Here is a 23,508-nt window from a genome sequence, read left to right as displayed (position 1 = left end):
AAAATTAGTGACGACCTATCAAATTTGTCTGCCCGCCTCCAGATTTGTCCATGGTTCTTGGGAAAGCTCCAAGAAAGGCTACCACAGTCTTCAAGAGGGCTGACAGCCTGCCTGAGTACTCCTGTATACCTGTGAAAGAGATGTAACTGGAACTTTCTAACTGTGGGAAACTGTGAGAGCCCTAAATCTATGGGGAAAGAGAAGGATCAAGGACAAAGCTTTGATACCACTTGTAATGAAGAAGACCTAACTGTCCTAACTAAGGGGAAAGAGAGAGAGGATTGCAGAAGAAGAGGGAGAGGAGAGAGAAAGGCAAGAAGAAGAGAGAGAAAGAGGGAAAGAGGAAGAAGAAGAGGAAGCCATGGGAGCTTGAGAAGGTGAAAAGAGAGTTTCTTGATAATTTCTATCATGCCTCAAAATACCCTCTTACACCTTATATACTGTCAGTGTGACTGGTATGTTCCCATGCCATATTCCCGTGATCCCCGTTCATTACATCTTCTTAGGCCGACTGTCCTTCTTCTCTTCCTTGCTATCATCTGTCTTCTTGCCTTTTCCTTTCTCTTTCTTCCATTTGTAGCAATCACGTTTAAAGTGACCCTTCTTGCCATAATGATGACATTCAACATCTTTGCCACGTGATTTACTGCGTCTCTTGCTATCATATTTGCCCTTTTGCTGTGATCTGCCCCTAGTATGCAAAGCACTAGAAGACTTGCTCGATGCATTGTTCTGCCGATTCATTTCTTCCATAAGTAGAGCACTCTCTACATCACCATACAAAAGAATCACATTAGAATTGCTCATAGTAGTCTTGAATGTATCCCAACTCTTTGGTAGAGTGCAAAGCAAGAAAGTAGCCTTAAATTCCTCATCAATCATGAACTTCAAGGCAACCAGCTGGCTGAAAATGGAGTTAAACTCACTCAAGTGAGTAGACATTGCTGTACCCTCTTTCATACGCAAATCCATAAGCTTTTTCAGCCAATACACTTTGCTTGCAATACTGTTTTGTGCATATAGTTCTTCCAGTCTAGTCCATATAGCATATGCAGAATCCAAACCTTCAATGTTGAACAGCAAGACATCAAAAATTGATAGCTCTATGGTTGAGTGTGCAAGCTTATTTAACTCATCCCAATCATGTTCCATATCTGCAGCTTTGCCCCTTGTGTCTTGATTGGCTGTGTCTGCTTCGTTTGTAACAGGATATTGTAGCACTGCTTTTCCCAAACTGCAAAGTTATGTGCGCCTTCAAGCTTCTTTATGTGCATCAAATTACTATTGTCATTGCTGCCAGCCATGATTTTCAACCCAAATGTGACCAAAAAACCAGCAAATGCAAGCCCAAAACTGTCACCCAAGTGACCAAGGTACAAACAAGTACCAACCAGCAATAAATAACGACATAGAAGCACAGATTTCAGATCTGCAATTAAATTTTCAGAAGCACCAAACCATGTGCTACAGCATTCCACAACTGCAATTTCTGTTGTACATGTACCTACGGGCATAAAATTTGACACGAATGGTCAAAAGCCCCAAATTTTTGTACTCAAAACATCAACCACACATCTGCATTTTCTCTATCATGCATAGAACAAGAAAATTTCAGCAAAACCCCCAAATTTTACCAAGTGTTGATGTCCAAATTGCGTGGAATTCAACCAGCATGTACATAAACTGACCAAATGCTGCACAAATTTTGCCCAAACTGCAAAAGCCCCAAATTGCACAGGGACCAATGTGCATCAATGTCGAGAAATTTGGTAAATTTCAACCCAATTTGTGCATGTACATGAAAAGCCCCAAATGTCGGAGGCAAAATGTCACAAATTCCTGCAATTTCTGAGACAGAAATCACTATTGCATCTTGCTCGCAACAAATCTAGACAAATCCCCAAATTTTGTGTTGAGATCCTCAAATTCGGAAAAAGCCCCAAATTTCTGGCACAAATCTGAGTTTTGTGCTTATGCGCACGAACATTGGTTAGAGGGAGGAGGTTTTTTTTTTTTTTAAGTAAAGAATTTTGGATGACGAGTCCGTTGACCTGTCAGGACTTTCCTCGCCCACTGGTCTTGTCAGTCACACACCCCGTTGAAGTCGCCCACCACTGGTCGCCGTCCTTGAGCCCGTGCGCCCCGCTGGTCCATTACGCCTGTTGGACCACTGGACTAGTTGCCAACTGCTGCCCCATTACACGTTGTCCACTGCCCGCTGGTCCTCGTCAACTGCAGTTGCCTCTCCAGTCGACTGTTGTTGCCCTTCATATTCTGAACCAATAGACTGTCTCTTTTGCTCACAAGCCTGCCTGCCGCAAGCCGACTGCTCGATTATGACAACTCCTGCTCGTGGAGTCCACTTGAGAACTCTGCAACTGCTGAGCTATCTCTTGCCTGCTCTGATACCAATTTGTAGTGGTGAGTCAAGCACCAAGATCGAGACAATCAGTTGTTACACGCAGCGAGAGACAGAGTGAGAGAGTGCAACAACAGAGAGTGAGCACGATTGTAGGTACAATGACGAGTGTGTACCTCTAGGTTTTTAGATAGATATATGTGTGTAAGTACAAGTCCTAAGGGTGTGTTCACACCCGAGCACATTTAAAGATACGAGGGCCTTTATTCCCAACAAGGGTTTGTTGAACAAGGGAAAGAGAAGATGGTATGTAAACTCAAAAGGAGTTTGTATGGGCTGAAACAAGCACCAAGAGAATGGTATCATAAGTTTGATACATTCATGTAGTCTCAAGGCTTTCATAGAAGTCAGGTGGATCACTGCTTGTATACCAAGAAGGCAGCAAATGGCAGCCTGATTATCTTGGTTTTGTATATTGATGACATGTTGATTGCTGGCAGGGATACTCATGCCTTGGAATCACTGAAGCAAAGTCTTCATGGCAACTTTGACATGAAGGATCTTGGTGATACAAATCACATTCTTGGCATGCGAATACTCAGAGATAGATCAAAAGGCTTACTCTACCTATCTCAGCAAGAGTATATCTCCAAGGTTTTGCAGCATTTCAATATGGAGGGGGGGGAAACAATTGGGGTTCCATTGCCTCCATATGTGAAACTCAGTGCAGAGGACAGCCCTAAATCTGATGATGAAAAGGCTGAAATCGCCAAGATACTATATGCTTCAGCTGTTGGCAGTTTGATGTATGCTATGGTGGTCAATCAATTTTCAGCAGTTGAATGGTGATTTCCAGCATTGTTGGGCAATTAAGCTGGTCACGTAGGCTGTGTAGATGCCACATGGCATCGGCGGTACAGCACAACATTTTTTATTCATTATTTTCTTATTGTGATTCATTATTTGCAGCAATCGGCCAGTTTAAACTGGTCAACCTGATTGTTTTATCATTATTTTATGTCTATTTATAGGCTAGCCAGCCTCCGGTCACATTCACTTGATATTTCAGGTGGAGAGAGAGATCACCTCATAGAGGTGCATTCAATAGTCCATGTACATACCTGCCATCTTCATTTTAGCATTCATTCACTGCAAATTTCTAGGTTCTACTCTCTTTTCTCTCTCCTCCTCTCCGTGTTCATTTCCTTTCAGTCCACTCATACGCTTCCACATTCCCTACACTCTATAACACCTGATATCCCTAGTGGATGACCTCTTAGATAGGTTGCATGGAGCTAGTACTTCAATCGCATAGATCTTAAATCCAACTGTTGAGCTAAAATACATTAGCCTCTTCAAAACAGCCCCAAACATAATTATTTAACTCACCAAGTGGGAAGGGCACCCTCTCAAGAAAGCCACTTGGATCTCGGAAACAAAGGATTGCGAACATGACAAAAAAGTCTTCACCAACTTTGATTATAATAGGTCTACAAAGCATTGAACTTTCCTTAGACGATTACAAAATAGTTTAGCAAAGCATTGCAATAAGCTACCAAGTGCCCACCAGCTTGAAAGGGACTTCAAACTCTTTCAAGGCGGGGAGAATGTGAGGCCCTACTCTCACCTTTTGCCACTTTGGGGCTTTGTAGCTCTGCATGGGCATTGGAGCCAAACACACCTATATGGACGTAGTGTGTGCTCAACTAAGGCCCTCTAGAGTGTGATTTCCATACTCTGTCGTGAACCCTCACATGCACAACATCACAAAGGGTGTAGTTCAAAGATGTGTTTATGTTGTACCTTTCTTTCTTTTGAGTAATACAAGAGCATACCTTTGTTCTCACATCTCATGTGTTCTTTCTTGCTGTGTTGAGTGGGTGAGGGAGAGAGTGAATGAGTTGAGTGCAGGTACATTAGGCTGGGGCCCATAAAGTGGCCATCTGCCTGCTGAAACATGTCTGCCCTGCCTGGAGTGAGGCCACCCAGCCTGCCTGACCACAAAATGCACAGAAGAGACAGACTGCTGCTGAAGAAAAGGCTCATGGGCTGCTGGTCGCACAGTGGGCAGGCTGTGGAGGACAAGGCAAAGAATGCAGTAGACAAAGTGAGATTCCAATGGATGTGTCTATGATGAAGACTTCTGTTACGTACAAAGGACTGACAGACAGAGAGTGTATCGGAGCTCCAGATATCCTTGCCAAACTCTGGCCAAGACTCACAAACGGGAGATTAACACAGAAGAAGACAGATTAAAAACATGTCTGCTAACATGTAGAAGCAGAAAAAAGGTAAGATAGACCCTGAAACACAAGTATGAATAAGTACATGGCATCAGTCAGAAAAACAAAAGTACCTCTGTAACTGATTGGAGCACACAATAAATTCAAGCCAAATCATTGAAGCAACTCAATGGCAGAGGCATACAAGAAGCACAAAAAATTCAAGCCCATAGAAGTGGAACAAATTAAAACAGAGTTTGAAATGCAAGTCTGCATAAATACACTGGAGCAGAGAACAGCACCAAAATACCAAAAATGTCTCAGAAATACTGAATTAGAAAGGCAAATAACATCTCTCAACTAATTGGAGCACATAAACTGGAATTTTCTTCAAAGGATGACAATAAGCGTTCTACATGGAAACACCCTTTACCAGGGTGGCAAAGGTTTGGAAACCAAACCAAGTCTACTAACATCAAGAAGACTCCCATTCCCAGCAGAAGGGCGAACTGCATCAACGGAAAACCCCCTTCTTGGCTGCTCCATCCTACTCCTCCCAAACAACCTAGAGATGCACTTGTATCATTTGGGATGTTCCCCCTTTTTCCACTTTGCTGATCCAGCTCTATCATAGAACCTTCCTCCACTGTTCTTGTTGTTTTTCTCAAGTTTATAGTTATATATTCTTATCATTGCAAACAGAATTTACTTCCTCGCTCTTGGAAGGTTGGGTTTTATCCTCTTCTTTAGAAAGATCCTCATGAGAATCAAGAATACTTTAGGAACAGTTTACCAATCGTCTTTTCTGATCTCTTCATCCTTTTCCTGAACCACAAAATCAAACGCAAGTTGCTGCTATGTTTTTCACAGTAAGTTCTGATTGAATGGATGAATAAAAAGGATTTGTGTTCAGAAATCAGAAGCATATTTTTCCACCCAAAAGTCATCTAAAGGAAAGGTAATCAAATGAAATTGAAGTTATGCCGATTTCGTCTGTTGCATTTATGTAAGAATGCTTTAATCACAGAACTGGCAGCAAAGATACAATACACGAGGATTAAGATTCGCAATAGTGGTACGTCTACACTTATGTGTGCATGATCACCAAACTACACTTATGTGTGCATGTTGCGCTGGTGTAATGGTATGGGCTTTGTAGCTATACCATGGCGTAGGAGCCGAATACACCTATATAGGGAGTAGTTATGACTCTAGGCTCTGCTTCGTTTCCACGCTACGTGTGATTCCCTATGCTCAGTGGTGAACCCTCATATGTGCGGCATCACGAGGGTGTAGTCCTGAGATGTGCCTCAATGTAGTCCCTTTTTGATATCATGAATACAAAGATTCCTTATTGATATATCTTGTGTGCCATTTCGTTGTGCCTTTTGTGCCTCATAACAGGTTTTACCATGAAGTCCTGTGAAGGTGCATAACACTTGGTATCAGAGTAACTCTAGCGCGGAGCATACTAGCTCGAAAGGGGAGCAGGTTCACGAACGCTGAGGAGATCCTACCATAACACGTCGCGCAACGCGACACGGTGACCCCAACACGACACGACGCGATACGGCCCCGATACAACGTGATAAGACCCCGACGCAACACGACCCTGACACGATGCGACACGACACAGAGCGATGCCCCACGTCGTGACGCCCTCCCGGGCAAGTTTTCTGCTAAAAGTTGGAAGGTAGCCTAAGGTGCCAACAAAGTTGAGAGGGAGCCGAGGCGTGATAGGAGCGCGCGGCATACCATTCAAAATTTCTTGGAAAGAGCTGAAGCTGTGGGAAGACACTTTCTTTGAAGAGGAAGATGAGCTATGTCACTGGCTCAAAATCACATACAGGAAAAAGGAGTTGTGGCTCAAAATGATCGAGCAAACAAGGAGAATCATCGACATGCTGAAGAAGACCCATCAAGGAGCCGACATGCTCGATGATCTTGAAGAGAAAGCTGAAGAGTTGGATGAAGACCTGCAAGAGATTGACTACCAATTGATCATGGTGCAAGACAGAGCCAGACTGTGGCAAGTGAAAACGACCCGAGACCTCGACACGGAGCTACAGCAGAAAATCATGCTGAGGTGGGACTGGGAGACTGCCTCTGGATCTGAAGAAGCCAAAGAGTGGGCCGAGCCATACTTGAAGCAGATGCGGGCTGAAAGAGTCCAAGAGTTGAAGAATGGAGCGAAGCCAACCAAAGAAGAACCAAAGAGGCAAGAGAGCCAAAAACAGGTGAAAGAAGAAGAAGAAACATGGTCGGATGAAGATAAAGAAGAAGACAAGGGGGAGGATGAGCTCGACACTGATCCTGGAACACCTCGCCTCCAAGAAGAAGCTGAGGACCTCTACCCCAACTACTACCCACAAGACTACTACCCTGAAGATCAATACTTCAACAACGAATACCCTCCTGAAGGAGATGGATACGGCTACCCTAAAGATGTTCCCATCGACTACCACCCGGAAGAAGAATACCTCTACACCGACTACCCCTATCCCGAAGAATACCAAAACGAAGAAGTTCCAGAAGAGGAAGAAATGATGGAATATTATGTGAAGGGAGAAGGATGGAAAATGGATGTGAGTTCAAAGGTAGAAAACATCATGATGGAGTTAGGATACAAAAAGGAAGAGGAAGCAAGGTGGACATGTTAGAAGGATGAACCACAGTACCCACAAGAAGCCCGGTTGGTTAAAGAACCAGTGTTAGAAGAAGCAGAGGGGGAGAATGAGCTCATTACAGATCTTGGAACACCTCTACCCGTTGAGACTGAGGGTGAGGCCAGGTTGGCGCCCTCCTGCGAGGCACAGGATGCCTCTGATGAAGAAGAAGATGAAGAAGCAGATGAAGAGATAGAATTGGAAGATGAGAATGGAAGGGCAAACCCACATGAGGCAGGTTATCCGCTACATGGAACCAACACTTCTACTTTAGATGATGATATAGGTGAAGAAAAAGAAAAGAGGGAGTTAGAAGAGAAAACAGAAGCAGAGGGGGAGGATGAGATCAGCCCAGTGTCAGAGTGCAGCGGTGCGGAAGCGTAGGACTGAGAGAGAGAGAACGCAGAGAGAGAAGAGAGAGAAAGAGACAGTGAAAGATGAAGATCTGCTGTATAAAGTGTGCTGAATACAAAGATATGCAGATATATACACGGGCGCAGCGCGCTAGACTGCGTGTCTCCACCTCGACGATGCAACCTGCTGTTCACCTCGAAGTCCGCTGCAGTCTGCACTGTCTCTTGTCTGAAATCTGCGAATAGAGACGGAATCTGCGCGTGTCACCGGTTTGTAATCTGCGAGCAGAGATGGAGATGTCAGCTATTTATAGCCAGAAATCTGAGAGAAGAGGGTGCCAGAAAACTGCCTGTCGGCTGCATTGCGCAGGTCGGACTGCCTGTGCAGCCGACTGCCTGCACAGGTCGGACTGCCACGTGGCAGTCCGACTGCACACCTGTCCGACTGCACTGCTGCCACTGTACTGGCTGTACCTGCCCTGCTGCCCCTGATCAGGCTGTGATCTCTAACACCCCCTCTCAGAGCCTGGGCAGGGCAGAAGCCTGAGGGATCTGGAATGTCTCCGAAGTAGAGCTTGGGGAAGTGCCTTCGTAAACAAATCCGCAAGATTGTCCTCCGTCTTGCAGTACTCCACAGTGATGGTCTCATCCAGAAGCTTCTCTCTGATGAAGTGGTATTGGATCTCGATGTGCTTCGTCCGGGCATGAAAAACAAGGTTCCGTGCCAAGGCAATGCAACTCTCATTGTCACATTGCAGCAAAGTAGGACGAGTCTGGGGGCACCCAAGCTCCTCCAATAATCTCCGAAGCCACACAGCCTCACATGTGGTGGAAGACGCAGCCCGATACTCCGCCTCAGTAGACGAAAGGGCTACCGTGGGCTGCTTCTTGCTACTCCATGAGATAACACCTGCACCCAAGGTAAAACAGTAACCTGTAGTAGACCGCCTGTGGTCCACATCACCGGCCCAATCCAAGTCGCTCCAACCTGCAAGTACAAGATCTGAACCATCTGTCCCTGCAGGGTAATGAATCCCTAAATCAGACGTCCCCCTCAAATACCGAAGTATCCTCTGAGCAGCCTGCCAATGCACCGTCTTAGGTTCACTCATGAACCCTGCCAAGAGCCCAACAGCAAAACAAAGATCAACCCTAGTATTGAGAAGCCAAATCAAGGATCCAATCAACTGACGAGAGCGGGAAGCATCCACCAAAGGAGAAGCTGAATGGGAAGTGGCCTTCCAGTTCGGATCCATAGGAGTAGAAAGGGCCCGACAATCCTTCATCTCAAAAGACACCAAGAGCTCCTGTACATATCTCTGTTGAGAGATGAAGATCCCCCTCTGAGACTGATAAATCTAATGGCCCAAAAAGAAATGGAGTAGACCCAAGTCCGTCATCTCGAACATCCGATGTAAAGCTGACTTCATCTCTTGGACCTGCTGTGCATCATCACCTGTGACAATCAAATCATCAACATATAAGACAAAAAGCACACAACCATCCTCGAAAGTGTAAACATAAAGCTGCGGATCAGTTTGGAACGCCAATATCCCAACTAAGACTGGAGGAACGAATCAATCTTCTCGTTCCATGCACGCAGAGCCTGCTTAAGGCCATACAAGGCCTTCTTCAACCTGTAGACTTTCCCATCTGAAGATCCAAAGCCAGGAGGCTGCTCAACATAGATCTCCTCCTTCAAATCACCATTGAGGAAGGCCGACTTCACATCCAACTAGTAAACAGGCCATCTCCTATGGCCAGCCAAGGCAAGAACAGCTCTAATGGTCACCATACAAGCTATAGGGGCAAAAGTATCATGACAATCAATCCCGGGGCGCTGGGCAAAACCTTTAGCCACAAGGCGAGCCTTGTGCTTATCCAAAGAATCATCGCTAAGGTATTTGGTCTTGAAGATCCACTTGACACCAATCACCTTTTATGCGGGGGGCGGGACACGAGTGACCAAGTGCCATTCCTCTCAATAGCCTCCAACTCGGCTTCCATAGCTTTCTTCCATGGTGCGGTCTGTAAAGCCTCCTTCACGGAGGTGGGCTCTCGATCCTGCATAACATGGGTCATCAAACAATAGTTAGAGCAAACAAGCTCCGTAGAATGTGCCTGGTGCCGCCGTGACCGCCGCAGACCAAGAACGGGATACTCCTCACCCGTTGATATGGCCGGAACCTCAACAAACCGCACATCGCGGCTAGTGTACACATCCCGCTTGGCGGGATCATACAATCGGTAGCCTTGGGACTGGGAGTTGTAGCCAATAAATACCTGTCTTCGGGAAGCTGCTTCAAATTTATCACAGTGAGCCTTGGGAATGTGAACATAGGCATCACACCCAAAGACCCTGAAGTAAGAAACATCTGGCTTCCTCCGAAAGTAAGCCTCAAACGGGGTCATCCCTTCCACGGCCGAAGTAGGGGATCGATTAAGGATGTGGACTGCAGTAGCCACAGCCTCGGCCCACAAAACCTGAGGGGTCTGTCGGTGCTTCATCATGGTGTGCGCCATCTCGATCACACTGCGGTTCTTCCGTTCAAGAATGCCATTTTCTTGAGGAGTGTTGGTATTGGCAAACTCCTGGTGAATTCCTTTATCTGCATAAAACCGAGCAAACTCATTAAAAACAAATTCACCGCCCTTGTCGGATCGCAAGGTCTTCAACCGCCGGCCCGATCAGTTCTCCTCAAAGAGAAGCCAATCCTTGAAGTGTGAGAAAGCTTCTGACTTTAATGCCAAAAAATAGGCCCATGTCATCCTGCTGTAGTCATCCACGATCAGCATGAAGTACGAGCTCCCACGCAAAGACTCATTCCTCATAGGGCCACATAGATCCGTAGATACAAGCTCCATCAGTGAAGTAGACCGCCGCGAAGCTGTGTGGGGAATGGCATCCCTATGCTACTTCCCCCGAATGCAAGAGACACATGGCTGCTGGCTCACCACTATATCCGGCAACCCTCGAACAAGCTGTCCACGTGACGCCCTCCGAAGATAATCATAGTTCAGGTGACCAAACCGACCATGCCATAACTCTGACTATGACTGAGAGGTAAGAAGAAGAGTAGAGAGGGCGGTGGAAGACTTCAATTTATAAATGCCGTTCTCCTCATATCCAGATGATAAAACCTTCCTCGATCCGCGATCAAGGACTTGCACCGTAGAACTGTCAAACTCCACCAAAAGGCCAAGGGAGCAAATCTTATGAACTGACAGGAGATGGTACCCTAAGCCTGGTACATGCAAAACCTCTAAGGTATGGGTACCACCTCGTCCATCTGAAATAAGCTGCATCTTACCCCGACCTGCAATAAATACTGAAGAGCTGTCTCCAATGAGAATTTGCCCACGCGAGGGTCGCAATTGGGCAACACCATTTGATGAAGGAGTCATGTGCCGGGAGGCACCACTATCAACGATCCACTCTCAACCTTGGGGAGCCGTCATCGCAGCATCAGAAGCATTCGATGAAGCGTCCTCAATGACAGCTAGATGAAGAAATGCAACTGATGAGGATGCAGCCACCGCTCCAGAATCCTTGGTGTCCTTCTTGTTGGTGTCCTTCTTGTCTTTGTCAGGGCAATCCTTCTTCCAATGGCCAGTCTTTCCACAAATATGGCATGTGGAGTCTTTGTCCTTGTCCTTCTTGGACTTGTTATCCCCCTTCTTCTTCTTTTGGTCCTTCCCCTTCTTCTGAGAGGCTTGACCTATCAACGCCTCCGACTTGGAAGCATTCTGTCCCTTTAACTGTTCCTCTTGGTCCAAGACCATAGGAACCAATTCTTCCCACCGAAGAGTAGACTCTCACCCCGAAGCAATAAAAGCAAAGTAAAATGTACCGAATCGTGGCGGCAACTGGGACAAAAGTATGATCACAATGTCTTCAGAGGAAATCGGCTTCCCCGCATTCTGAACCTGCATCTAAAACTGCCTTAGCTTGTTAATGTGCTCCCACAGCGAAGAAGACTTATTTACGGACAAGGTCCGCATCTGTACCTCCAAAGAAACCCGCTTCATAAGGGTCATTCGATTGTACATCTGATCAAGCTCCAGCCATATCTCCCGAGCCACCGTCAAGTGCTCGATGTGAGCAATCACGGCTGTAGTACATGAAAGAAAGAGAAAGGAACGAATCCTGGCATTCAGTTTGTCCCAATGAGACTGAGCCTTGGCCAACTCCGCACGAGCATCGGAAGAGAGTTTGGACTCATCTCTAACCGAGGGCCGGTCGATCTCTTGTACCAGCTCCGCCAAATCATAGGACTCAAGGATGGCCAACATCATGACGCGCCAAATGCGGTAGTTGTCGCCGTCGAGCTTCTGATCTGCAGGAAGAGCCGGTAAGACAGGCACCTTCCGGTCCATAATTGACTGAAACTCCAAGTCAATCTCTGTAGACATCTTCACCTGTAATGCCTTCACAAACGCAAAAGCAGCCCCCTCTGACTGTGAAAACTCAACCTGCTAAGGCTCTTCCGCGTCCTGAAAACTTCTTCACCCGCCGAAGGCGATGAAAAAGCAAAACCTGCACTTGTAGGCTGAAAACTCAAACTTCCTCCACGTCAAACAGCAGTAAACAGCAGCAAATCCACCACCTGGACTCCTTTCCTGTGCGCCCACACTTGCTTCAGCCTTGTTTCAAGGCGCAGCCCCCTTATCTGCCCTTAAACACAAAAAATGCAAATTTGTGTCGCGATGGAAACTCCTCTTCAGGTTAATTCTGCGCTCAGTCGGCCCTCTAACACTACTATGATACCATATCAAAGTACAGCGGTGCGGAAGCGTAGGACTGAGAGAGAGAGAACGCAGAGAGAGAAGAGAGAGAAAGAGACAATGGAAGATGAAGATCTATTGTATAAAGTGTGCTGAATACAAAGATATGCAGATATATACACTGGCGCAGTGCGCTGGACTGCGTGTCTCCACCTCGACGATGCAACCTACTGTTCACCTCGAAGTCCGCTGCAGTCTGCACTGTCTCCTGTCTGAAATCTGCGAACAGAGACAGAATCTGCGCGTCACCGGTCTGTAATCTGCGAGCAGAGAAGTGTGGGAGATTGCTGGAGATGTCGACTATTTATAGCCAGAAATCTAGGAAAAGAGGTTGCCAAAAAACTGCCTGTTGGCTGCAGCGACTGCCTGCACAAGTCGGACTGCCATATGGCAGTCCGACTGTGCAGTCTAACTGCACACCTGTCCGACTACACTGCTGCCACTGTACTGGCTGTACCTGCCCTGTTGCCCCTGATCAGGTTGTGATCTCTAACACCCAGATCTTGGAACACCTCTACCCCGACAACCCCAATCACAAGGAACAACCAAAACCTCACAGTTCAATGATGATAGGCTAGAAAAGGAGTTTAAGGAGAGAATCATGAGAATATGGGATGAGATAGAAGAAGATGACAGGAAAGAGGAATAAAAAGAGTTGTTAGAGGGAGCCATAGAGAAAATCAAAGAAAAGATGAGGCAAGAAAATAGAAGAAAGGAGATAGAAGAACAAGTAGAGTCAGCTAGGAAGAAGCAAGAAGAAAAAGAGAAACCAAATCGTGATAGAAGAGAACAAGTAGAAGAAAACAAAAAGAAGCAAGTTAGGAAAAAGATTGAGCAAGAAGAAAAAGATAAGGAAAGTAAGCTGAAAGAGCAAGTCTGGAGAGCTAGGAAGCCAAAGGAAGAAGATAGGCTAGAACAAAAAGAGCAAGAAAAGATAGATCAAGGCAGGAAGGCCAAAGAAGAAAGAATAGAAAATAAGCAAGAAGAAATAACGCAAAAGATAGAGAAGGAAAAGGAAGAGAATGAGACAAAGAAGAAGGCGAAACCAAACGCCAAGAAACGGAGGCAAGCCAACAGAGTCAGGATGAGAGATGAGAATGAAGATGCCTCCAAAACCCCCCCACTCAAACCGTGGCTAAGGACGAAGCAACACCAACTTTTACTCCAAGGCCACACCCCATCCCAGCCAACTCGGATCAAAGTAAGAACCAATTACACTTCAGCAATGGAGTCATTGGCTACGCCTTTGAGCCCGAAGAGGCAAACCCTTATGAGCTTGAAAAGGAGGAGTCTGAGGACAAAGCCTCAAGAAAGGGAGAGCATGAGGAAGTGCTCGCAATATGGTCCGATCAAGGTGACTTAGTGCCATGGAAGGGAACCTTGCTAGTTGAACCTTGAAGAACCCTCCAACTCACTCTTAAGGTGAATGTCTTTGGTCTATGGAACCCGTTGGGACCATACTCAAAGCTAACAAAGATTGAAGTCTCGGCATTCAGGCTACAAGCAATGCAAGGAGTGGTCATTCCGATCGTATGGATCCGTGACCCACCAAGCACCACACAAATGGGCGTCACCCCAAGAGCTTCAAGGATACCTCTACTTCCGCAACCCAAAATCCAGGCTAAGTGTAACGACTTAGTCCATTCCCCGCCAAGAACCTCAACTCCAAATAAGGCTAAGAAGAGCCAAAGAGGTGCCATGCACCAAGACCGCACCTTCCGTGCAAAAATACAAGTTGAACCAACCAGCTTGTCTAAGTACAAAGCAAACAAGGAAGATCCGGCAAAGAGGCCAAAGAAAACAGCCCAAGTACTTGACTTGGCAATGCGGGCAAAGCGTCTTGGCAAACGAACCAAGAGACCCAAGTCCCCAAGGCCCAAGGCGATAGCACGAAGAAAGAGAGGCCCGGCGCAAGGAGCAACTCAATGGACTGCCTCCCTTAAGGTGTGGCACAACATGGTATCAACCGAGCCACCACGCCTACACCCCAACAGCGCGACAACTTAGGATCACGCCTACAAAGCTTGGCATGCACAACCATAAGCACCAAGCTACCTCAAGTTAGAACTATGAAGCCTCCACTCCTCAAATGCAATTGAGTCGAGGCTGGACTGGAAGGGAAAACAATAAAAAGTACTAAGTCTAGATGGGCAGATCCTGGCCAGCTTGATAGCATAAGCTGTGTTAAGACCCCCAAGTCGTAGTGCGGCAGACACTAACCAGCTTGATAGAAAAGGTTGTGTTAAGACCCCGCTAAGGAGTCAATCCTAGACCGGCAGACACTGACCAACTTGATAGTATAAGTTGCATTAAGACCCCGGAATGAGTCAAGAAACCACCCTTAATTGCTGAGGACAGCTATTCATTAAGCAGGGGTGAGTGTAAGGGTATGGGCTTTGTAGCTATACCATGGCGTAGGAGCCGAATGCACCTATATAGAGATTAGTTGTGACTCTAGGCTCTGCTTGGTTTCCACGCTACATGTGATTCCATATGCTCAATGGTGAACCCTCGTATGTGCGGCGTCACGAGGGTGTAGTCCTAAGGTGTGCCTCAATGTAGTCCCTTTTTGATATCATGAATACAAAGATTTCTTATTGATATATCTTGTGTGTGTGTGCTATGCCTTTTGTGCCTCATAACAGGTTTTACCGTGAAGTCCCGAGAAGGCACATAAAGGGGAAGAGGGGGGAGGGGGGGATGTTTGCCGCCGCTCACTGTCATGAATTAATGCTTAGACCCATCGTTTAACTCTTTTCTTAACGCAAGAAAAAAAATGGCAATGGTTTTTCAAAAGGTACTGAAGGGGGAAGAGTCAAAGACTCACAACATCCACTGTCGTGAAGAAATGCTTAGACCCATCGTTTAACTCTTTTCTTAACGCAAGAAGCTTTTCTTCGTTCCGGCCACAGCCCGCGATTGTGTGCCCCCGTGCAGCCAATTCCACGGCGAGAGCTCGTCCCAGACCCCTTGTCACACCCGTGATCAATATGGTTTTGTTACCTGCCAGAAACAAAAGAAGCTGTTATTTTTCCTGTTCCATACGTCCATGATCCGTCTTCCTGGGGAAAAGACAGGAGTACCTGAGCTCCTCTGTCGATTGCTCATTATTAGCTCAGAACGATTCGACTTGCGTTTCTCTGTTTCCTCCAGGAAAGCCCATTGAAGCAAAGACAAGTGGGCAACAAGGCAACCGTTCATACCTTGACGTTATGCACGACCACCTCTCTCCTCTCTCTCTGTCTCTCTCTCGCCCCTCAAAACCTTTAATTTTCTCTTTTTTCTATTTTGTTTTAAAAAATTTATTTCTCCTCTCTCCACAATACACGAGCACACCTCTCTCTCTCTCTCTCTCTCTCTATATATATATATATATAACAAGTGCATGGCAAACATCTATACTATGTATCAGCAGAAGGTTTGAGGGGGATGCCATGTGGCAAAAGCTCATCGCCCCTCAAAACCTTCTTTTTTCTCCTCTTTTCTAATTTATTTTAAAACTTCTTTTTCTCCTCTCTCCTTGATACACGAGCACCTCTCTCTCTCTCTCTCTCTCTCTCTCTCTCTCAATAGGCATAAACCCCCCCCCCTCTCTCTCCCCCCACAATAGCAGGCACATGGCAAACAACCTAATAGGCAAGCAAGCAGCAATAGATAGAAATCCCCTCACCCCCACAATAGTAGGTGAACTCTCTCTCTCTCTCTCTCTCTCTCTCTCTCTCTCTCTCTCTCTCTCATGTCTTCCCCCTTGGTATGTTCCTACCACAAAGACAATTGTAACAATTGGACCAACCAAAACATGATGCCTATATATGTAATGGCCTTTTTGGAGACACTTCTACCTACATCATATACATTGGCTTTTCCATCTCCCTCTTCATCATGAGAGTTTATAGAACTGTTTTGTTATGCAAAGAGATATAGTATGCATAAGTGTGCACTTAGAATCTCTTAGGCACATGCTTAAAGTCTTAAAGTGTGGCACCAACTCTTGCTATTCTATTGAAATGATGCAAATATATGCATTGCTTACCATTGTGCTTTAGTATTATAATCTAGGTGTGCCAGTCCTCCCCTACAATTTAGATTAGCACTTAATTATGAGAACTTTGAGTAAGTTGAACTATGTAGAGATTGTTAGATCAAGGACATCCTAAAATTGGGCAATGTTTAAGTGACATAGTTATCCATGGTAAAATATCCTATAATCCTTAAATTCAATGAAACTATAACTGTAGGATTTCAGCAATCAAAGTGAGATGTTTTTTTAAGCATGTCCCATCAATGGCTTGCATCAACACTTTCAACAAGTTGATGTGTGTAGAATAGACATGTTGGGGGGGAGAGAGAGAGAGAGAGAGAGCCTAAAAACCCATTGGCACCTCAAAAGCTTCTCTGAAAAACCTTAATTTCCGAAATCTTCATTCTCTCCCTTAAAGCTTATAACCCTCCCCTCTTAAACTAAAAACCTCTTAACGTCCCAAAATTATAGTCCCAAATTACAACAAACCCTCTCCCCCCAGAACCCCCCTTCCCGTATAAAATTTTTATGACGTTTGCCCTTCCAAATGTTGGGGGTAAAAGCACACATGCCTAGTTGTCCATGTATTACTACACCGACAGTATCCGCACACCTATACACTACACGCAGCAAGATGCCATCACTGTCGCTTCACTCTTTATTTTTTCAGTGACATTTGAATAAAGGAAAGGCTAGTGACAAATTGTAACTGTTGGAGTTTCTAGATCTTGTCTGTCCCTCTCTCTTGCTCTTGCTCCATCTATCATAGCTCTTGCTTCCACTCCGGGCTCACTCCCTTCAACTGGTATTAGAGCCAACCATTCGAGAAGCTTCTTCATCCTTTGCTTTAGCCTAGATTCGAAGCTTCAACTCTTTATGGCATGCATTGTTTCTTTCTCTCAAGGTATGCATTGAGTCTTTCCTTCTTTTGGCTTATTTTAGCTTGCTCTGTGCTCATTGAAGAGCTTCCCAAGACTTATTTGAGCATTAAGAGGAGTGGTGGATAGGAACGTAGTATCCTTTTATGCCTATTTGAGCATTAAGAGGAGTGAGTGGATAGGAAGGAATGGTTGTAGCTAGTGAAATGGTTGTCGCTCATATCCTCTAAGAGGGCTACGCAAAAAGATGGCAGGAGGGCAGCACACATCATTAGCCTAGCCATTGCATAGCTATCTATACCGACATTGAGATAAAAAAAAGAGTAGCAGGAGGTGGTACTCTTGTGGCATAGGCTCCTATCTAAGTAGTACCCTAAGTAATCTCAGATAATTACAAGTAGTAATAAAGGCAAGATCTAGGCAAAAAGTGAACTCATTGAGAAAATGGGCAATTGAATCCCATAGGTCAGTTTCGGAGAAGGTTAAGGTGTCCTCTAGCTTGGTGGCATTTACGTTATATATCTTTGGAAAATCATATCTACCATAGGCTTGAGAAAATGGGGGCAATTGAGTCCCATAGGTCAGTTTCGGAGAAGGTCGGGGTGTCCTCCAACTTGGTGGCATTTACATTATATATATTTGGAAAATCATATCTACCATGGATGTCAGGGTTAAAGTCCACCCCTACCCTTCTTGGATATAGCATATGTGTGGGGTCATTTCTCTCGAAGGGTAATGTGTTGCAAAATGACATCCAGGCACCCATGCTGCTATCCCAGGTTCTCCTTCTCCACTTTGGTTTGGACTTGTAGCCTTGTATTGTTTAGGGCACCTACATGACCTTGTTTTCCCAGTATTCGGGTGCTTCTATTCCCCATAGTGTCGGATTCTTCTCCCTCTCTTGGTTCCACCTACTGCTAAGCCTTCCTCCCATGCTTATCACCTCCTCCACCACTTTGGTCGATAGCACTCTACATAAGGTGGAGGGGAATTCGAAGGTGAAGTCGAAGGGTTGGCAGCCATTTTCTTTTTGCTCCCACACTATGAGTTCTGCATTCTAATCCACTGGGAAGCAATCTACTCGTGGTGGAATGGGTGCTATAGGGGCTATTGTTGGTTGGGTTTTTAATATTATCCTTGTCTACTCCAACATACTCAACCTTTTCTTATTGAGTTTTGCTTTTAAAACTCTTGGTAGTGGTGTCCACCTCTTGCTGCAATTTTGGTTGTGGAGAGGGATGTTGCGGTACTAGTTCCTCTTCTAGTTGTCCCATTTCAAACTCTAGCTTGTTAGCTTCTGGGAGTGGCCTCTGCCTTTCACCTTCACTCACGAGCTCTTGTGGTTCTCCTTCCTTGAAGCTTAATAGGACCATCTCTTTGACTGTTAGCCCCGCCCTTAGCAAATAATCTATTTGATCTTGTCGGCTTAGGCTGGTCCCTTCTTCTTGCGATTGAGCACATAGCTCATGCCTTATGGCTCTACAAGTGATCTCCAACATTTTCTTCAGTGATTCAATGGCCTCCTCTTCCTTTGACTTTGTGACGTCCATTATAGTAGTGAGGAAGGCGCGTTGTTAGGCTTCTAGTATTGTATGCACAGCCTCTGCCTTGCTCTTTGCTAACACTCTATTTCCTTTTGTAAGGGCCAGTCAGCTCACTAAGTCTTTCACTCTTCTCTCACTCTTTGTCACCCATTCTTTGACATTTTGTTGCATCTCCTCAAGGCTCTTATTTTGTCTTTGTGCTAGGGCCACTATGGTTGGTTCTTGCTCTTTCCACTTTTTTGTTATTGTCTTCTTCTCCTTCTTCAAGTATTCAATCTCTCTCTCTCTAATCTCCCTTGCTCTTCCATTTCCATCATTAGTCTACCTATCATTGTATCCATTTGTTTTTTATGCTCCTCCCCTTCAAGGGCTTTTGTTGCTTCTTTTGCTGCGAGCTAATCCATGGCTTGTTGGACCTTGTCCATTCACCATGTCAATTCTTCATTCTTCACTATGAGGAGATTGTATTGCCTTTGCAAGCCAATCATCTCCCGATGCTCTTCCTCAAGCCCCTTCTACCACTTATCTTCTTCTCCTTCTTTAGCCTTAAGCTATATTTTTAGCCCACTTATTTATTTCTGGTACTTGTCACTTGGCATGTTTTCTCGAGTTGGTAGGTTGCTAGTGTCTCTTCTCAACCTTTAACTCGGCTATTGCTATCTTATTATCTTCCTTTGCTTTATCTAGTTGTGAGAGAAGCTCCTTGATGTATTCGTCGTAGCCTATAGAAGGCAGCACAACGGTGGGGATGAAGGTGGTGGAGGCCTCTATCTTTTGCCTCTTGGGGTCCTGTCTCGACTCGGTATTTGTAGCTACTGGTCTCTTGGTTCTAATCACTAGGGTTCCTATGCTTACATCTAGGATTGTCTCTTGTGCCTTGTCCACCAGGAACTACACCCATGCCATGAGATTGTTGGCATCTACCTTAGCCAGCGTGCTTTGGGTGGTTGTGGTAGCTGGTGTAGGTTGCATGAACACAAGGGAGATTGGGTGAAGTAAGCCCTTGCCCTTGCCTTCAGCCCCACTGGGGGTGGTACACTATCTGGAGCTTAGGCACTAGTTCTTGGACATTCTTCTCTAAGAGGGCTCATGGCAGCCAACTCCTCCTCTCTGGAGGGCTGCTCCGTTGACAACAAGATGGCCCTAGCTATGCCTTCTTCTTCTCTCCTAATTCAATGCTCCTTGGCCAATGGCCTTGACTAGTTTGTTGGTTTGTGGCATTCAAGCTCTGTCTAGGCGGCACTACTTGAGGCATAGATACGTCTCTCGGTCGAGTGGGAGAGATTGCCATGCTTATACTAGAGGGACCATCAATCTCGTCCTCCAGGATGGGCTTAGCATCCTTTAGGTGTTCCTGGGCTTCTCTCACCCACTCCTTGACCTTTTCTATGGCTTCGAGTTGGCTCTTTGGATTGGGGTACTCCCCTACCTTAGCACTCCTTTTATCAGCAGTCTTTGGAGTGGATATTTCTACCTCTGCGTTTATAACTTTCTTTCCAACAAGTAGTGTCGTTGTGCTCTTGGTTTTAAGCGTTACCTTTGCGTCGATTTTCTTCTTTCTTCATCTACGACGCTTCTTCCCTATCAAGGCTGTGTCTAGGTTATTGGGCCCTAGCAATGATATGTTGGCTTGCTTTGTATGTGCATGGGTCATAACGTCCAGTGAGATGGGTATAGCCTCTCCGCAAGTGTCTCAACTTCGAACAACCCCAATGGTACTGAAGGTACAATTGTCAAACTAGACGGTGGTGTCCGTCTAGGGCAATTGGCAAAGAGGTGAGTGATTCCACACTCTGCGCATCTGAAGTCAGTCTTATCTCGGTTGGCTTGCTCCCTCTCGAGAGGCAGCATGAAGAGATGTGTCACGGATGACCACAAGTCCAACTTGGCTCTTGAGTCTACCCTCATAAGCCTCTGTCTCTTCCTCTTCCTACTAACGCCATCACTGGCATTGGTTGATAGTCCATGAGAACCGGATTGCCCTCTTTGTTATACGAGACATAAGGGTCTACATAAGGCTCCTCATCATTGGCTCCTCCACGTAGCGGACTATAGCATCGCTCCGGTGGATGGGTTATGAAAGGTCTAGGTGCATAGGTATGCATGTGGGATTGATCTCCATCCTAGGAAGAGCTAGTTTCACATCATTCAATTCTGGAAGAGCCAATGAGGCTCCTCCCCCAAAGAAATTTGGAGGCTTGTTCCCTAGGTATGGCTGGTTATAAGGCTGTGAGTATGAAAGTCTCCTTGGTAATTTTCAATTCATGGCATCATGACCGAACCTACCACAATTGGCACAAGGTCGAGGCCTAGGTCCTAACACTCAGCCGAAAGGTGGTTTTTGCCATAATACACGCATTCGGCATGCGGGTGGTAAGTCTTCTCATCATCTCTTATAGATTGGCTAGCTCTATTTTCATCTCTGTTAGCTCTTGACTTTGATCAACACTTTTTCCCTTATCCTAAGTACTTGAAACTGATCATTTGCTAGATGTCATTGTTCTTTCTAAGGTTTCATAGTTTGCCCCGTCTCTATTTGAGCTCTTGGAGCTCCTCCTTGAGTTGTTTGTCCACTTGTATGGCCTCTTCGAAGACCCTAATTAGTGCATCTCTATGCAAGCTTGAGTTGCTTGCCAAGGCCTTGTAGAGTTCCTTGCTACAAATTCCATTGATGAAGATTGTGGACACTGCTCTCTCAGTGGATCATTCTCGGATGTGGTCTTTGCTGTTTTGGCACCCATATAAGCTTGGACTCCTTGGCCTTGTGAGCACTCTTGGTGGGTTTGGGCCTAGGGTCGAGAGCCTGGCATGAGGCCTTAGTTTTCTTCTATTTAGACTTGGGCTGAAGCGTAGTCGTAGGGGTTTCTACCGGTGGCTTCATAATGGTGGAGGAGTCAAGACAGCCCTTACTGAAAGTCGTTGCTATATGCACATTGCCTATAGCAAGATGAATGCGGTTTAGGTTGTAATCCACATTACAGTTCGTTTGCTTCTTGAAAGTACGACCTAATAGTGACATATTACCGGCTCCTTTAGTGTCAGGAAACACATGGAAGAAAGCTAGTAAACTTTCAGATTTAGTCGAAATTCTCTTAAAGAGACTCTGCACGTGGGTAATGTATTCCCTGATGACTTCTTTGTCCCTCTACTTAACATTCATCAGCCACACTATGAGATTATGGGAGTGCCCAACCTTAGAGAATCTCTTAATGAAGAGACTCTTGAGGTTGTTGAAGTTCTTGCACTCTGCAATGTCTAGGCTTGTGTACCACATCCTCCCCTTATCGCCTAAGCATATGCCAAAAGCTTGCAAGTGTTGAGTGAGATCGGTGAGGCCATTGGCCTCATAGATGTGCTTGAATTGTGACTGGTATTTATCTAATTGCTTCACAACTATAGGGATTTTCGATTGGCTCTTAGAGCCCTAGGTAACTCCTAATCCTACAAGTAATGAGGTCGCTAGTGCTATTGTGCTTTATTCTACCAATGTATTGTCCATGAGCCGCTTCGTGAGAAGCTTGCTCAGCGTTAGGTCTACCTCTAGTGCACACACACACACACACACACACACTCTCTCTCTCTCTCTCTGTGCATTCGATCCAGTCCAGTTCCAATTTGCTAGTGCTAGCACTTGCTAGACTTCCCGCATCTCCATGTCCTAGCTTATTGTTCCTAGTTGTAGGTTATGATGCTTTGCAATGCCCTATATGCTAATCTCCTCTCCTCCTTGAGGTCTATGATAATGTCCTCTAATGGCCTACTGTGGTGATCCATCCTGGTACACGTATCGTATTTATTCACCATCTGTTAGATTTCGACTGGGAAATCTCCCAAGTTGAGCTCTTCGTTTTCGTGGTTTGTACTGGTTTTTGCCATGTCTATAGTCTCCTACTCCACCAAGTTGTTGATATGGTTAGTTAGGTCGGATAGTGTTGTGCCTCCATCAAAACATCTGGCTTTCCATGTCTAGTCTCTCTCTTGGTCCTATAGATTGATGTTCTCGATCACCCATCTAGGTCTGAGGGTTGTCTCCTATTGGTGGGCTCGTTCTGCTTGTTAAGTCCGAGTGGGTTCCTTCTTATTTACAGACAGCCCTCAATTTATGTTCACCTCATGTGTGTGTGGTGCTATTTTTGTACATGGTGTGAAATCAAGCTTTCAAAAATTTTATAAAAAAGTGCACTTCAAGTGTCAAACAATGTGGGATGCAATGCAGAATGGGAAATGCCACATTTGCACTCATGTCCATATTCTCGGTCGACTATAGCTTTAGGTTTGGTTGCCAGCTGCTCTCACTGGTCTCTAGGGTTTGAGCTGCATCCTTTGGCTCAGTCAAGGTCTATTGGGGTTTGCAAGTCAATTTGCGGCTCTAGGAGGGGCTAAAAGCTAACTTTGACTGTCAATGGTCATTTCTAGCCACCCAGTTGTGATTTCTAAGGTCAAATGCAATTGTAAGACTTTTGGAGGATTCCCCTATTGTGGGAGGTGTTCTACTTCACCTAGGATGCGCTAGATTTGTTAAATTTTCAGCAGTCAAAATTTTAGTCCAATTCTACAATGTATGATCCTCAGAATCGGATATCAAAGTGAGGATGGTTCGATTCTAACTCATCCAATTTTTGCGTTCAATTGTAGGTGGTCCGAGTGGCCAATGGTCTAATTTTCATTTGTTTGATTCAA

At 45.5% G+C, this 23,508-nt stretch overlaps 1 protein-coding gene across 1 annotated transcript in view; it reads right to left on the bottom strand.

The window, feature by feature from the left end:
- LOC148014503 (NADPH-dependent pterin aldehyde reductase-like) overlaps positions 1 to 15,654 on the bottom strand; it is an 83,275-nt gene extending 67,621 nt beyond the window's left edge. Inside the window, exons 1-2 of the mRNA XM_087666209.1 lie at positions 15,469 to 15,654; positions 15,213 to 15,388 (exon numbers count right to left, since the gene is read on the bottom strand). Of these exons, the coding sequence (XP_087522335.1) occupies positions 15,213 to 15,388; positions 15,469 to 15,586 (294 nt within the window). The 5' untranslated portion in view covers positions 15,587 to 15,654. The remainder of the gene's footprint in view (positions 1 to 15,212; positions 15,389 to 15,468) is intronic.
- Between the last annotated feature and the right edge of the window lie 7,854 nt (positions 15,655 to 23,508).

The sequence above is a fragment of the Lygodium microphyllum genome, chromosome 25 (genome assembly GCF_053477565.2).
Source record: "Lygodium microphyllum isolate KBCC chromosome 25, Lygodium_microphyllum_v1.1.10, whole genome shotgun sequence".
In the NCBI taxonomy this organism is placed as follows: Eukaryota; Viridiplantae; Streptophyta; class Polypodiopsida; order Schizaeales; family Lygodiaceae; genus Lygodium; species Lygodium microphyllum.
Note: the sequence above shows the minus strand (reverse complement) of the source record. Positions and strands in the feature narration are given on the sequence as shown.